The 18,402-nt window shown below is 31.6% G+C and overlaps 1 protein-coding gene across 3 annotated transcripts; it reads right to left on the reverse strand.

Moving 5' to 3' along the window:
• Nucleotides 1-2,892: 2,892 nt before the first annotated feature.
• On the reverse strand, nucleotides 2,893-10,112 carry LOC128177144 (uncharacterized). 3 transcript variants are annotated; one of them, XM_052843722.1, is made up of 15 exons: nucleotides 9,891-10,112; nucleotides 9,658-9,780; nucleotides 9,439-9,552; nucleotides 9,064-9,141; nucleotides 8,856-8,977; nucleotides 8,381-8,467; nucleotides 8,193-8,285; nucleotides 7,775-7,888; nucleotides 7,256-7,454; nucleotides 6,340-6,495; nucleotides 5,999-6,084; nucleotides 5,509-5,579; nucleotides 5,307-5,395; nucleotides 4,406-4,691; nucleotides 2,893-4,285 (listed from the first exon to the last, which is right to left on the reverse strand). In XM_052843722.1, the coding sequence occupies exons 1-15, from the start codon at nucleotides 9,973-9,975 to the stop codon at nucleotides 4,198-4,200; spliced, it is 1,791 nt and encodes a 596-aa protein (XP_052699682.1). In that variant the 5' UTR covers nucleotides 9,976-10,112; the 3' UTR covers nucleotides 2,893-4,197. The 3 variants fall into 3 exon arrangements, with proteins under 3 accessions (XP_052699682.1, XP_052699681.1, XP_052699683.1); XM_052843721.1 differs by having other exon boundaries at nucleotides 2,894-4,291; nucleotides 9,891-10,096; XM_052843723.1 differs by lacking the exons at nucleotides 9,658-9,780; nucleotides 9,891-10,112 and having other exon boundaries at nucleotides 2,894-4,291; nucleotides 9,068-9,141; nucleotides 9,439-9,464.
• Nucleotides 10,113-18,402: the final 8,290 nt, after the last annotated feature.

Raw genomic sequence — 18,402 nt, forward strand, 5'->3', positions numbered from 1 at the left:
TGGGGTAGATAACTTTAAAGTATATGTATGTACATTAGTTTATATAATTAATTCTGGATGAAGTGGAAATTCACAAGTTGTACCACTTAATTAACTGATACCGTATATCAGGTTTTTTCCACGTCATGTTTTTTGCCGCGAATCTGAGCCTAGAACGGTATATTAAATTTACGCGAATCCAATTTTCACTATTTCAAAGTCACATTGTAAATATAATTTACGATTGTTGAAACCTGTGAGGAAATAGGGGGAAAATTTCTAAATTGTCGCTCTTTGTAATAAAAAATTCGGACAATGAATCCATTTACACGTTTTCCTTAACGTGAAATAATTACCGATAATTTTTTTCGGAGACGCAAACAGTCATAAATAAATAGATCATGTATCGTTACATGTACCAGTGGCTTAGGTATAATTAGACATCGGTTTACGCAAGGAAAGCAACCGTTTTAATTAATTAGCATGTCAATGGATTATTAAATAAACAACGAGGCTTACACATCTATTATCTGGCGCTTGTCCTCCGATCACGCAATTTGTACCTCTAAGTAAACTAATTGAACACAGTTCACCGTACTTTTATTATCCTGTACACTTTATCAGGAAAGAGAGAACTGTATTACAAAAACGAAACTTTGTATCATATTTACGCCGATTTCTTTTCAGCGATTCGGAAATCATCGCGAACAAAGCGGAAATTGGATATACGCGGAAAAAACCTGATATACGGTATTGGAGATCGTATTCAAATAACAATGAAAAACTTGAACCATGGCATTTATTCTTAAAGGTTTAAGGTACCATCAAACTCTATATATAAAAGATATCTATACCCCTTATAGACAATTGTTTGAACAAATTTAAAAAAAGAAATAGAAAAAAATTCTGGTAAAAGCGATTCTCCATCTTCAATAGGAGTAGTACCCATATCTGACAGAGGGTTCTGTGTGTTAATATATTTATAACTCCCAAAGGTCAAAAGAATTCATTATTTTACAATAACGGTATTATGATTCCCGGAGCTTAATATCAGTGAAAACAAGATATTAAACTGTGCACGTACAGGTCGAGTTAGATAATCAGCATTTGAAAAGGGGATAATTAAAGTATTGGCGAAACCACACCTCTTCCGCCATCCTTTAGTTCCAAAGTATTTTTACAATAGGCTATATATATAGGCGGAGATCATGGAAAAAATGACCCGCCCCTACGCATGGGTTGGTTGGTTTTTATCCACTCCGGATATGTTTTTTCATACGGTTCAAAAAATTTAATTTTTGTGCGTTTATGGGATATTTTCTACTTTTTTTTCCTTTTTTGTAAACTTTTTCAAACTAAATAATGTCTTTTACTGCAACTACCAAGCGTACACCCCTCCCCCGAAAAAACTTTTATCAAACATCCGACATAAAAAAAATTGATGTGTGATTTCCCCACTGCAAATAATATTTTAGAGAAAAAATGTGGTGTGCAAAGATTGCTTTCATGTTTTGAATGTATATTCACTAATTGTTTTAATTAAAAAAAATGTTGATTCCCTATATGTGTCTACCCCCTCCCCCGCACAACCAGCGAATCCAAATTGGTTAGGGTAATAGAAAAAACTTTTTTATTGATGTCGTTGGGCATCTTAAAATATTTTAAGATATCGTCCTTTAGCCCCTACCTTGAAATAGTTACAGAGTTAATGCCCTTTGAGCAGGAAATGCTTGTTACCGCCACTCCGGCCTCTAAAACAGTAAGAAATAGAAACTTGAAACTTTTACCAATATCTTCAGACCATTTAAAGGGTTCATCAATGTATTTATTCCGGAAGGACCTGAGGCCACCTTATAGTAGTCCTTGTCCATGAAAGTATTGAATTTCCACAAAATCACTTAAAACTATTTAGCTATCTATCGTAGAGATTTCGGACTACTTGGGATAGGAGCGTCTTCTTGTAAAGTCTCAATAGTTTGCTGGATTGGGCAATATGATATACAATTAGGTCAAACATGTATCACATTAGGTCCTGTGCCTTCTCAAGTGTAAATTGTTTTAAAAGTCAAACCATTTATTATGTGCGAAGACAGCAAGCCTCTAGAGCAGTCTCTTCTATTGTAAGGATTTCTATTATAGCCTTGTGTAAAGAATATTTATCTGGCAAGCGCATCAGTTTTTTTTTCAAAGTAAGTGAAAAAAAAATAAGAAAATATAATTTTAACGACATTTTCGACAAACAGTAGGGAATTCTTAAAGCAATGTTTGAAATGAAAAAATTCTCTTAAAAATCGTTGATGATGGTTTCCCTAATTTCTTGTATAAGACACATTTTTTTTGCTGTAACTGTATAATACGTGCAAACTACAACGATGTTTCAAAAAATAAGGTGTAAAGTATAACAACAAAGTGCAAATGTTAACTAAATTTAGATATAGCTGACGATATCGTCATTGTTTTTATACTTGAACAATCACGTGACATAATTCAGAACTAAATTTCATACCTTGCTGACCAAATTGTATACCGTATTGAGCATCTAGCAAGATATTCTGTACCGCACCGTAAACATAAAAAATAATAAGGTGGAAAGACCTCTATTTGTTCGAAAAACAATTAGTCTACCAGTCTTAAGTAAGGATTTCTTCCAATGACTTAAATCTATCTGAAGCAGAAGCTTAAATTGACGAATACAAAGTTTTAATTTATTACCGTTAAGATCTTCAATTTGTATAACTCATTTTCGCGGTTAGATTAATTAACGCTGAAATAAAAGTTCCGATTGGAATATTTATGTTACAATGTTTATAATATTTAAAACAATTGACAGTTCTATACCGATTTAATGGTTATAAAACACAAAAAATCAAGTGCATTATTTTGTATAGTACATGAAGTATAAATTGATCTTTTTCCGAGGTGGTTATCATGACAATTGTTGCTTTTTATGTATTTTTGCAATTGTCTTTTGTGCCGACCAATAGCCACTTTTACAATGTGCCTTTTAATACAGTTTTAATCAACTACTTGCATATCATTACTTGCTATTTTAAATATCTTTTTTAAATGATAAATAATCCTAAATAAAGGACTTAAAAGAAACCTTAAATACGGTGGTTGTTTGTGAATTATTGAGTCAACCCAAATCCCTTTCCAATTGACGAACTATAGTAAACATTGAACAAATTGAAACAAAAAATTGAACAAAGTAATTACTAAAAATATGTTATATAAATGGCAAAAGCTATGTCATGTTTTTCGCTTTATGTTTTTATTGAAAACCAACATATTTTAAAGAATTAAAACACCTTCCCTTCAACGATATTGAAAATATCTGAATTCATTTGTTCAGAATTTTGCAATTGTACTGGCATAGTTTACTTAAGTTCCTCAGAAAAGTTGTCAACAATCCAAAGTAAGATTTTCAGCTTGCATTTTGCAAATGATATGTAGAAGAAATCGAAAGAATATGTTTATGATGTGTTTGAAAAACTAAATTTCACTAATGTGTTCACAAAAACTATTTCAATGTATGTCAAAATGTGCAAAATGAATTTCCTTAAAATCTGACAAAAGAATGAGATCAGAATACCTTTGAAACATAGGAAAAAAGAATAAATTGACGTGTTTTTGGCAGGTATGTTTGCCTATTTTACAATATTGGAATAATAATTCGTCTGAATAATTAAACAAAACTGTCTACATTTAATTATTCTTAAATTACATTCCAGTAGTTTTTCTATAAATTAAAGATGAATATGGTGTATGAAAACTTTTACATCTTTAAAATGCTATCATTAAAGCCAACAACCACTCTGTCACGTCCATAATGTGTTCAGATACCAAATACACACTTAGATGAAATGCCTATTAATTCAACATACAAAGCAGAATTGAACCAATTAACGACACATCAATTTTTCTAAAACATATAGATAATAATGATTAATAAAAAAATCTTTAATTCGATATCAATACCGAACACACATCAACTTTCTGAATAAATCAATGTAATATTGTACTCAGAGGCGCTATGCAACATTTTCTCCAACATCATATTTTGCGTTTTGAAACTTCTAATATGATAAAAAAGTACCATATGATTCTTGGAACTCCGATTAAAGAGAAAAGAAACGACATCGAATATAACGGTATAAGATTGCATAGTTTTAATAATCAAACTAAGCCACATGTTTTTAACATTGTTGCCCATGTTTTTCACGGAGACGAGTCGTTTTTCAACAATTTCACTTCAGCTATCTCTCTTGTCGCAAGGTTTATCTGTTTACTTTTAGCCATCACAACCCTGTAACTAAACGTTGGTTTTGATGAGTATTTTATATATATACTGCAATACCAAAAAGGTTGCTTTAGCAAATACGTGGATTACATTTTGTTTACTTAACGACTTATCATTGTAACTTACCCTTTATCTTGGATGGTAACAATAACACTTGAGTTTTGATCACGTTTGTAAGATTGATTAATTCTTGCATTCACTTCTCTCGAATATTGATTCCATTGTCCGTTGTCATCTTTCCAGAGCCACTGATTCCTTGTACATGGATAAGTTGGCCCATCGGTATCAATATCTGATGGTTTGTTACTCACTATGTCATTTCTGAAATACTTTCCTTTGGCTACATGTAGTATAGGCTTCTTTGTCTTTTCAACAGTTTTATCATTCGATGATTTTGACGCTAAACCCTGATCTGTATAACAAGATTGATTGAATGTGAATTAAAATCTTTACAATTCCTTATTAAAATGTTACCAGCGAATATAGACATTTATAAGCATGCTGACAATTACCGGTACACAGGAATTCTAATTGATTTTTATTATGTAAACCAATTTAACGAGGCAAAATCTATGTCATTTCTTGTGTTATTTTAACATAAGGTATAACGTAGTTTTTTTTCCTCAAAAATATTAGGCAGAAAATTGATAATTTTCCGTTGTTATTTTGTCTTTCTGTCTTTATCAAATACTGTATCAAAGCATATTGCATTTTTCCAATTTCAACAATTATTTCTAAATCTTTATCTATGACTAATGAGTAACTAAACCCTGTGAATACTGCAACTACATGTATTACAAAAATATCTGTTTGTTTCTTTAAGTTAAACGTTTTATTGTGTGCATCCAAAAAAAACCTTTTTCTTTGCTTTCCGTATCATACCAATATAGATGATAAAGGAATAAATCATCATTTTTAAAGTCTTTTTAGAAATAAATACGGGTTTATCACTTAATCAAATCATTCATCATAAATCTGATCGCGCACGAAACCACTTTTATATGACGTTGTTATATTAGATTCATACCCTCTTTCGTACATGGCTCAGTTTCAACAGAAGAAGTCAGCGCAGCTTTCTTGAGATGATACCTTGTGACTTCTGGGGAGAATGGATCACTACAAGTCCATTTGAAAAAAACCCAAAATATTGAAGCAGGAAAACATGTGTGTTTTGAAACGCTTAATAGTTAATTAACTATAATTTCAATAACATGATAAAATATATTTGCCACAGTTTTAGATCAAAGAAGCCATAATTTCCAAATCTATATGTCCCTCTTCTTCCATTTTCCCACTGCACCTAGATGGGAAAAGAGTACTAGGCATTTGATGGATGGGTTGTAAGGTTTATAAAATGGAGGATAAAAATTTTGAATATCACATGCATTTTAAGAATAAAACTTTTATGTAAAACTACTGAAAGTACACTGTGCTCTGCTTTAAGTAATCAATTATCTAAAGTTATCTTGGATGTGGAGTTGATTCACCCCAATCGTTGACATGTTTTGCTAGTTCGTTAAATTGATCATGATAATTTCCAATCAATCATTATTTCATAAATTTTGTCATGTTTATGCTTAATTAGTAAGCGTTTTTTTCAGTTTAAAAGGTTTTTAATTGTTTTGTCTTCTTTAGCAACAATGAAATTTTGCAGGATTTGTGAATAAGAAACCTTGGAATTAAATAACTTTTACATGCTTGTTTTGTAAACAATCTTACAAGGACTATCCCATCTCTTCCAACACGAAGAACTGATCCGATATTTCCGGTACCACCGTCCTGGTCATTCCAAACCCAATCTGGACCTAATAAAACACATGTCACCAGCTGCTTTTCATAAATCTATTTACATTTCCACTGATATCTCGTTTGATTAAAAAAACCATAAACTTTAAATCACACTGTGTATATATTCGATATTGCTATTCTTTAAAAGATCAAAGTGGTTACATTTCACGATATGAAACAAGAAAGATACGACGTGTATCTCTATTTGTTTAAAGTAGTTAGATTTCCAATAAAATCTTTAATTTACAACTCTGGGATAGGTTTAGACGTACCTCTTGTGACATTGCAGCCTGTTGCAATCAGTTCATCATTTAAAATCCGTGGTTCGTTGCAGACTTGTACATCAAATTTGTCCGGCTTTAAACCTGTTGACCCATATCTATACTTATGTATAGAACCTGTGTCCCATTCGACATTTAACCATCCATCTTTTGAATAAGCGATATCAAAAAAGAAAAGTAGATTCTCACAAAAAGCTAGACTTTATAAAGATATTGAAATACAATTAACAAAAAAAAATATATAAAATATATGCAATTATTTAATCTGTACAGAAAATGCTTATATGCATTAATCAGATGTATACCAAGGGCTTCAAACATAGACACAGACTTTGATATATGGTAGTGAAACCTTTCGATGTGTGTAGGCCAGATAAAAGCACATGTGTATGAATTATGTTTGTGTATTTACGGAAATGTAAACTGTGTAATATGTGGTTGTCAGTGTATATAGATATTGAATATCCACTCTTATTTTAAGAGGCAAATTCGTTAGATACTTCAAACCTCAATGTAAAAGAAGGGATTTTGAATTTTTATTTGATAAACACATACAGATGTAAATCGTACATATAATATTGTTCTTTCCTGAAATCATGATATATTGTAATTTTTTTCTACATATGTACATTTGTGTGGTACTACTGATACGTTAATGTCAAGATAGGGACGTTATTATATGCTTGTTTGTAAAGAATAAATAAATGGGAAAACATTAAATGCATTAATAAACATTAAAATTTAATAATTAAAATAATTTGACGAGTCTTGTAAGTTTTTATATACAGATAAAGATGTAATATTGTTCATTATTTACAGACCCATGTTTAAAGTTTTAATAGTATTAATTATGTACAAATCTAAAATCATTTACGTTATTTAAATCAACAAATGAAATAACTTGTACCTCTCTTGGAATGTCCTATCACCGTTCCAGGACCAAACTTATCTTGATCAGGATATCTCCAGTCTCGACCACGTTTGACTCGGGAACCCAGGGAGGGCATTCGCGGGTCTCTTTCCTCATAAGCATCTTTCTCTTCTTGAGTGTTTTCATCGATCGGTTGGTACAAGAACTTTTTTGAGCAGATTTCATATATGTCATTCTACAATGATTACAATGAACTTATAAAGATATAGTGAAAAGGACAAAATTGACGTTGTGACATAATCATAAACATATTTCACACAATCCAAACATGTCCATAAGCTAATTATGGCTCAAATTGAAAATATCTTTAACTGAGTTGAATACAATCAGTTAAGCCTGTATAAATTCTTCACATTTTGCACTGTGACTGCAGCAGCTATTTTTTTTTAAATTTGACTAGGTTTTGATATTCAAAAGTATATAGTATCAGGCAAAATATATAGGGGCAAACAGTAGATTAATAGAAGGATAGTTTATAAATTGATTTTCACATACAAGGTCCATCTCGGTAAACACTTTTTCCGGAAATGTACACACAAGTGACGTCAGAATTCTTTCTCGGTCATTACCGTCATTCTCCATTGTAAACGACAAGTTCGAAGCAATTTTCTACATAAAAAGGGAAGTTAATATATCAAACAAAATTCTATACTTAAATGTTTATATTACATCTAGATGTATTTAAGAATGACTAAGTAACGTAAATGAAATATGTAACGACCTGTAAATGTAGGAAACAAAATTTAATCTGTTTTCATAAAAATTGCAATGTAGTAGTTGAAACCATTTTATAAAATACATAGTTTCAATAAAAAGAGATTAAATTTCATTTTTGTGTCTTCTACGGCCATATTTATTTTAATTAACTAATTTTATACAGCTAAATGTACATATCTGACAGAAAATATCTTACGGTATTCAGAGAGTATTTAGCAAATTGTTTAGATTCTCTGAAATTGATCATCTTTCCTCCCCGTGACTGGGCACTAATGAATTCTAACAATCTCTGAAAATATATACATAAAATGATAAATATATGAATGCATATTACTAAAAGTAATTGATCATAATTTTTTAATTAATACAAATAAGTAAGATTACCAGATCAGGGTTCCTTCCTACCGGAATACAAAATATTGGATGTTTTTTTCCTATGTGCCTTGTAATGTCTGATAAATGAGACGCATCCTGTCAAATTAAAACTCTGTTTTATATTAAGTACAAGGTAAAATTGTATACATGGTACATGTACCTGTCCAATAGCTAAATATACTTACTAGCATCGTATGAACATTAAATACAGGGTACTTTAGAATTATAAGTGTTCATCGAGGACCAATGTACGTGGCTTTGTTGGGTAACCCTTGTCCACGAATCTACATTTCAGGGAACGTTTATACTAGCAATTGTTAGATATTCATTAAAATTATTCCTAATACACTACATGTACTAACGAAGTTACGTCCAAACAAAGCAGGAAAAGCATGCCTTCTCACGAACATTGACCCTCACGCATAAAAATAAACGATTGGAACGTCGTGAAATCAATTTGGCAATATCAATTTATCATATATACTCTTTCCGTTTCATTTGAAGGACAGTCATCAGAAATCGACTCTGTGAAATCTGTTGGCCTTCCATCTGATATGAGAATTATTCTTGGGTGAATATGAAAACTTCCCATTACGTACGAATGACCTGAAACATATTCATTCTTTATAAAGAAAAAGTTATATTATGAAATAATTTCAGACAAAACATAGTAAATACTCAATGACACCCACTGACATCACGTTTCAAACTTTCAAGGGACAGGTACATAGCAACTGTTAATGGTGAAGGCCCTCCAATTTCAACATTGTCTGAAAAAAATCTCTAGGTTAACCTATTGTTTGTTAAAGGAGTATTAAGGAATATTTGAGAACATTATTGATAAAAACTTATTTGTTTGTATTAAACAAATACGCATTATATTATGTTTGGAATTACTTTAGAAGAATTCTCTTTCCTAGTAGATGTACTAAAACACAAGATAGAATGTATGGATGAATGGAAGAATTAATCATATGAAACTGTATACAATTTCTCAGAATCCATTTATGTTCTATCTTCTTGTCCGAAATGTATGTACAATGTAAGTAAAACTAAACAGCGTATACCAAGGGCTTGTTTGATATCTTCGTAATGGTTAGAATAATAACGTTGAAATTCTGTATGCCGTCCACATGTTATAACTGCTACGTTTTCGTCAATATTTTGATGGTTTGCATACTCTAAAATATGTAATAAGATACGTTTAGGTAGTATATGTAACACAATTCATCGACCCCCCACCACCCCCATATATATCCAAGAACCGCAAACTAAGGATTAAGTACCATCAAGTATGTCCGTAAACGCTTCCTTCATTTGTCTGAAACCTTCCTCCCCGAGACTGGAGGATGTATCTAAAATGAAGATATTACATGGACCTCTGCCATGTTGATGACGCAATCGATGGTCTAATGCGCATAAAAGAAAATAAGTCCATATATTAGTTTTATAACTTTGATAAATATTGCAAACAATACAGCTTAGGAGAAACGACGTTTATATATATATGAAAACTCACTTTCTCTGGCTGCAATAGACGACCGACTCCTACACATCTCTTCCGCTCCTTTAATACCTGATTCCATCTTATATTCTAATCGCATGTATCAGACAATTGAATGATCATGAGATTTTTAACGAAAGCTACGTTGTATTGTATAATCACAAGATTTCCTATTTTTTTGACAACAGGAAAGACAACAGGAAGAGGAACTGTGTACATTAAAATATTTTGTACAGTTTTATCCCGATATGTGGAGGATTTTTTAATATTTTGAATTCAAAGTTAAATTGGACAAATCATTTTGTTTTCAACGATGCCATCTTTGGCACTAGTCATAATTTTTAAAATCCCGTTTTATGTAAAACGAAAGAGTATTTCACGATATTTGTTTTAAGTATGTTAAAACATAACAAATTAAAACTTCCTTGTGATAGACAAATTTCCTGTTTTAGTTCAAGCGTATTATATTCAGATAGATAGATAGATAGATAGATAGATAGATGGATAAAGAGAGTGAAATAAAGAGAAAGAATAGAGAGAGAATACATGTATAAAAAGAGGATAGAGACACTAAGAAGAGAGAGAAAATGAGAGAACAGACAAAAAACATTCACATACAGGATACAGGATGATAAAATTATCCTAATTGATGTTTGGTACGTTACTTACATGTTTATAACTTGTAACAAACACCTGTCAGTAGCGGAAATTGCTATGCAGTCAATTGTTTTATGTTCATAATTTGTTTATTTACCACTTTGATTCAAACTGGATTCTGAATGTCAATCAACACATTTATAACTCACTCAACATTTATTTACATTTCTAGGGTCTACGTGAAACAATGTTGTAATTGTTTTTTTTTTGTTTTTTGCACTAGGTGTATTCGATGAATAAGAAAATTGTTTTTCGTTATTTTTGTTTTCATTATCATGTACTACTTTTTATGGCCTTTATTCTCTTAATTTACAGACATTGATGAGACATTTTTACATGTATATTTTTGATGGTATTATGTTCAATTTTTAAAAAAAAATTAATACCTTTCACTATTGTCGTCTTTGCAAAATGAAAACATCGACAGCATCATGTTTTTTTATTGATAGTCTTTAACATAATGAACTTTTAAATATTAAACATTGTGTATTTCACTTGAATGCAAGAATGTAAACACCTCTAACATGACACATCCAAACCAAAAATGTACGTTATTTTTATCGGCAAACACTTTTAAAACTCAATAACTAAAAACGATAATAAACCAAACTCCAACCCCGGAAATAAGTAAAAAAAATCTAACATTTTTTACCATGAAAACCATTATTTCGTTTATCTTGCGGTTTATATTTTCAAAATGGCACACATTCCTGGAGTAGTTAAAAACGATGTAGCGATCTTGACAAGTTGCGAATACACGATATCACTTCCGGTTTCAGTTGATTTTCGGTTTGGTTTGCATTGCCGATAAAAAATAACGTGTATTTTGTAGCAGAGGAAAATTATCTTTAAATAACTTTTTAAAGAGATTGCCAAATTTTCATAACAATGTGACGACGAAATGAATAGAAAATTATACGTGAGTATATCAAATTTTTCGTGGGGACGTAATTTTGTCGGCACCAAATTCTATTATGTAAATTAGTACAAAACAAAAGTGTATACGTTCGACGGGATGCAAATTCGTGTGCAAGGATTACCAACGAAAGATATGAACATTAGTTCCCCACGAACAATAATGATTCTACAGTATTAGATTCAATTCTGTAGAAATTTTTGGCTGTTTTTACGAACTTGCATAATTCATTATGAATAGCCAAAAAGGAATGGTAATTTATACTTATGACTGTTTTTGAAATGAGACAACAACAGTTGACTTGGGATAACGTTCGTAAAATTTGTTTATCCTTATATTTTCTGGCTTTGAAAATGGATGTTATTTTTCCCATTATCTTTCTACCACTATTGTTTTATTGCAGGTTTCTAAAAATTTCTAAAATCTGGAAATTCAGCTAATAAAAATCATCTTCTATTTTTCAGTTGTTCCAATTTTCGGGCCTTGTTACTACAGGGTGTCAGTTTCATATATAGAATATTTATTGCACGGACATTGAATGGATGTAAAAATTTAATTGTGTCCCATTTCGGCTTATTGAAAAAAAACCCGCAAAATTCCGATATCAAAATTTTTTAACGGTTTCCATTGTAACCTTTCGTTTCTCCATTAATTTTCCTCTTAAAATAAGAATTGACAGAAGGAGAAAGATTGCTTATTGTTTTTTATAGTTTACATTTATTTAGTCGGCAAAACCTTTTAATATGCCTTCAAAGTAGGTAACTTTTCCTATTTTTCCATCTTTAGCCTCGGCTACCATGGCAATGGTTACCCCCAAGGAACCAATTTTAGTGTGTGTTTGTGTTTTACACCTTTTGCGTCGTCCATGCATGAAATACAAATAAAATTGGTCACTATCCGTGTCCAGATCTTTTGTAAATCATTTTTTGTTACATAGAATTGGTATTAAATAATTTACAATTCATTCAAATTATGCTAATCTAAAAAAAAACAGGAATAAAAATGAAAAAAAAGTAAAATACATTTCGTGGATCAAAGAAGCACAAATAATTGGACCTAAAGAAGCAAATAATGATATTTTCAAATGTAAAAAAACCCCGCGATTAGTGATTTTTTAAAATCGAATGCTAGTTTATTCATTTGTGGAAAGCGGTCCGCAATATGTTTAAACATATTATATTTTTTGACCACTTCTTTAAAACATATTCAATTACATGAACGTATCAAAATTAGGATGTAACCTGCAATTTCTGAGCCTGTCCCAAATGTTCCTAGAGTTTCTGTAAAATGAAACCTACGAAATCACGAAAAAGAAAGGCAGCTCCAAACGTCAGCCGTGGAAACACAACAAAGAACATAATCATAGAGAATTGTAAGCAAGATTAGAGAGGCATTTTGATATTCACAGGGGCTGGCGAACATAGAGAAGAGAGTGCAGATGTGTGCGAGCTAATGCTTAACATATTGTAGAAAAACTTGGGATAACCAATAAAATTTTGCTTACATATTTAGTGTTTCAACACGTGCGATTTAATAATATATATTGTTGAGTTTAAATGAAAAATACTTAATTATATAATTATAATTATCGATAAAAAGTCGGACAAGTAAAGTTAAAATTCGGACAAGTTAATGTCATGATCACTTGTCCAAATGGACAAGTAGGAAAAAAAGTTAATGTAGAGCCCTGCACATAGTCAACACATTATATTGGGTGAACACTTAGAACATTAATATAGTGTATGCTCTATCAATGTAGTATCTTTTGTTTTTGCCTCAGTAAAACACAAAATATCACAGCACGATTTGTATTCAGAATATGGTTCTCTTGATGCGCTTCTGCTAACACAAACAGCTCCCCTGCAACTGGTTGACAGTTTGTTATTGTCATTTTTCATTTCTCCACCACCAGCTGGACTCTTTTCCCCTGTCGACCTCCTGCCTTGTAGTGTGGATACTGTAGTTTACGTTGATCATTGATTTCCTTGTTGAGAAATTGTTAAGAAACATTTTTTTCTATAACGTTACACGCTTCATGCATGAAAATCCTCTTTCACGTCCTGCAGAAGAAATTTGAAGAGCCAAGAGAATCTCAACTAGGATGAGATAATTTTCAGATCTTAATTGGTGTTGTTTTGTGGGCATTCTTTTTTTTTTTTTACATCAATGAGAAATAATGTATCAAGCAGTTCTTATGCGAAAATCATGCATTACTTAATGATTTTCACAAATAACAGTTACTACTTACTAAAGAAGAAATACATTTCCAAAGAGGTTATATCGGTAACTGATAGTTAAAATTGAGTCCCAGCTTGTCTTCTGCCACTTACATACTGTTTTTATTTTACCGACGAGCTCGAAATAATGAAATAATTTTAATGAAAACAATATAAATATACATTATAAATCCTTTTTTCAAACGACCTTTTACCTTATAAAAACCCTGTCACACCGGAGCTGCGTCCTCATGGCGATCCCACTGCGTCCTTTAATAAAGTAAAACGCCACGGTACACGCAGCAGAGTCTCCAACAGCACCGTACCACCGCAACAGCATCTTCATTTGTCGCAGTTTGATCGTCGTGACAGCATCGTAAGGTCTCCAACAGCGCGACGAGAATTGTTGGCGCGCTCAAGGAACGCAGCTAATCGAAGTGTAGGCGCAGTAAATTTCGCTTGCACAGCGACCTCTCCGAGTCCTTTGGGATTTACTGCGTCTCTATCGTGCTCTCACTGCGCATCCATAGTGTTTGAACGAGTTTTTTTCCTTTTGGCTGCTTTCACACAGCAACCAAAAGATCTGTTGCTGCGGTCATTGCGCTCTCTTGACCTTCGTCTGCGTTTATAAGCGTTTGTACCGCGCTCCCACAGCGTGTCTAGTACGTTGTCAGCCAGACCACGAAAACCCGAACAATGGCTGTTGTACAATGGCAAACGATGTAGCGTTATCAAACTTGATGTGGATGATTATGCAAAAGTAGCATTTACAAATATTCCAGGACCAATTAAAGGACGGAGATGGAGTTCCTGATCTTTTTTCACATGCTTTCTAACAATTAGTTTTAACTTTTTAATGGCGCCCAATAATTAACGTGGCCTTAAAACTTCGAAGTTACGTTTGAGACAATAAAACGATGTCATACTTACTTTTTTTAAATAATCAAAGGGGAGTAACAGCTACGAATTTTTATTTCCGGAATTTTCCGTATCGAATTCAATTTTATTATTACATGTTTCCCTTGTTTACAAATGGCAAAACATGGTAATGAAATGTCAGACGACACTAAAATAGTGATCATACAACACATAAAAAGTGGACACAGGGCGTCTGAAATACTTGTATCTGAAAGTTTTTAATATAAACAAGTCTACAAGTTCGAAGTGTTTACAATGTAAAGCGTTGGAGGAAACGTGGAAATGTAGAGAACAGGTCGCGAAAGGATAAACCCAGATAAGTAACTGTCAGAGGAGAACGGACGCATTCCAGTCTAATAAAAAATTCTCGTAGGAAAACTGAGAAAGATATTACTGCTAATTTTAATAACAGTACACTTATTAAAGTTTCTCGTCGCACAGTACATAGAACCCCCACTCTGTGGGATGCACAAGATCTTCTAGAAAGTCCACTGAAATTCGAAACGTCAACAAAAAGAAACGCATAATTTGTGTTGAGGAAAGTAGCATTGGACTGTTTATAACCAGTAAAAGAAGGTGATGTTAAACCTGATGGGAATTTTAAAGTCTGGATAAAATCGGTGGAAAAGTGGAGACTCGAGAGTTTGGTCCATTTGCACCAATGGCGTCTGCTACTAACAAAATAATGGTATGGGGATGTATAACATACAGTGTACTATGGGATAGGAAGTTTAGCATTTATAAATGGAAATATGAACTCTCAGAAATATATTCAAACACTTAATGACAATATTTGGCAGGTTATTGTCAAACATTTAGGCAACAATACATGGTATTTTCAAGATGACAATGCCCCTTGTCATCGGTCCGATGAATCTGAAATTTGGAAACATCAGAACAAAATACCACAGATAAGCTCGTCTCTCCAATCTGATTTTAGTCCATCGAAAATATTTGGATATTATTGAAAAACAAAACAAAAAATATACTTTATCTGATCCGCAACGTAAATGACCCAAAAACACAGTTAACTATACGGCTTTAAATGAAGTCCCATTATTTTACATTCAAAAATTGTACACAAGTCTACAAAGAAAATGTAGAGAGGTACTGATCCAGAAAGGTGACATTACAAAATATTTGAGTATTAGAGTTGATTTCGAGGGCTGGCAACGAATAATCCAGGTAAGCTGACTTTATTTAAAACAATGGCAGCCATTAAAAAAGATGACTTATTTATGGCACTTTGCTGTAGTATCTACTTGAATATCATTCATAATGTATTGATTGATAAAAACAAATAATTTCACAAACGGTCCATGCATAAACATAAAGGTTTAATTGGCCAAAAAATATCAATAACATTGAAACAAACAAAAATTACCTCTTTAAGAGTGGCTGTTAACTGCACCAGGACCATAGTTGTCATCATTCTCATAACGCCAATCTCGTCCTTGCTTCACCCTTGAACTCGAATGAGGCAAAAATCAGGAAGATTACAATGAAACCCGTAGAATTTTGAATCGGCCTTTTTTTCATTATAATTCAATACTAGTGTCGATTATTTTTACTCATTTTGGATCGTCATTTTAAAGGAATAACTGAATCCTTGATTAATTAACTTTAATAAAGTAAGATGCTTACTACATGTATATTTTGTGCGTATTTGGCAAACTGTGCTGCATCGTCTGAATGTACAATCTTCCCTCCTCGTGACACAACACTAATAAGTTATAGTGTTGTCTGAAATAAGAATATTTTACTTGAGATAATTTATTTTCTTCAAAATTAATTGATAAACTACTTAAAAGATATGCACAAAAATAAAGTACCATATTTTGGTTTCTTCCTACTGGAAAGAAGACAATTGGACTTTTCGAACCAACTAGTCAATTGCAGTTAATACTTTATATCCTGTCAAAAATAAAATACTTGAGAAAAAGAAACTGAACTCTATTTGCAACTGCCTGCTATGTTTTCTTTATGATATGATAGAAAATAAGGTGATTTGTGCTAACGTAACAAAACTGTAAATAACGTAAATGAAACTGTCAAAGGCCAACGGAATCATTCGGACTTTGAGTATATGAAGTCAATGTGCTAAGATTGTAATCGTAATGTAAAGTCCGATTAATATTCCATGATTTGGTTTCATTTTAAAATAAATTTAGATAAAATGTTTGAATCTAAGAATTATCAAGAAAAAATGACAGATACATGTATTTTAATTTTAGTCAAAAAAAAAAAAAAATAGGATTAGATAAACTGAAATGAGTAAATTATCGAATTAAATTTATATATAAAATGATCATACTCTTTTTGTGTACATGTAATTGTGAGTCTACAACATATAAATCTGAAAGCTGGATTTAACGAATGTTCAATGAATTTTTTTCACAAAAAGCCATAAATATTGACTTAACAGACTGAGAGAGAATGTTTAACATCTTCGTATTGATTGGAATAGTAGCGTAAAATCGTTCTTTCTTGTCCACACAGAATGACGGCAACGTTCTCGTTGGATGTTTTGCATACTCTAAAAAGTGATTTTTTAATAAAAAATAATATACATATAATGGCTTTACATTAAAGAACTATATGTGATATGGTCTAATTTCTGCTCCAGTGTTTTATAAATTTGAAAAAAAAATCATATCATAAGGATATTTTGATAAAACATAAAACTGAATAAGCTACATGTGTAGTAACAGAAACCTTTAAGATTTACAACATCGATTATTCCTCATGCTTCTATGACGTCACGTAAATGGGCCATTTCCTGCATGTTCTTAAAAGTGTAAAAAATTTCATCAATTTTTCTTCATATTCAAGAGTAGGATGTATAGGGTGCAATTAATGTTGCTCCAAAACCATTTTTACATATAGTATTATTCATATTAATTTGCATATCATATTAAAAAATAGCGTTGGATACTTTTCATATAAAAATCCCCCGTTTTTGGCAAAAACACGTACTTTTTGTGGTATTAGCTCATTATTAACATATCATATTTCTATTATGACTCCAATTAGACAATTATTCTTTACAAACCTGGACTAGATATATATTAACCTATCTTTTGGCAAATGTTTAAAGCTCTATTCATAATTTTGAATTTTGGGGCATAAAAACACTTTACCCCACACATAGTTATTTGCCTATTATCGATAAAATTTGAAATTACCGTCAATGACGGTAGAAAACATTGTTCTCATTTGTATAAATCCTTCTTTTACCATACTTGAAGAAGTATTTAATAAGAAAATATTACAAGGGCCTCTGCCATGTTGATAACGTGGTAAAATAGTTAATGAATCGTTTCATTTTGAAATTTTCGAGCTATGAAGCTTAAGACCTTTTTTCTTACTTTTTTTAGCTTCGAAAGCTTCTTGTGCTATATAATTATCATGGGTATTTTAAAAATCGCATTGCTTTAATAATAATTGATATTTATGCATTGCTTTAGTCTCATCTTAATTACATAATAATAATTTTAATGTTTAGCTGCTTGAACCATTGTAGACATCATGGGTAACTTCAAGAAGAATTTATTATATCTCTTTATTCAATTGAAATCTAATCTCATTTATATACTTGTGCATAATCAAACACAATTACACGTACCTACCGTGTATTTCATGACAGTTGTGAGACACATGAAAAATATATATATCAAAACTCATAACTTACAATTATTGTATATTTCTATTTGGTATGAAGACACATAGAAATAATTATTACATAAATGCAAACAGTGCCTTTGTTTTTTATGCGTAATAATTAAAGAGATAACAAGAATGAAACACATGAAACACATTT

The sequence above is a fragment of the Crassostrea angulata genome, chromosome 3, assembly GCF_025612915.1.
Source record: "Crassostrea angulata isolate pt1a10 chromosome 3, ASM2561291v2, whole genome shotgun sequence".
NCBI lineage: Eukaryota > Metazoa > Mollusca > Bivalvia > Ostreida > Ostreidae > Magallana > Magallana angulata.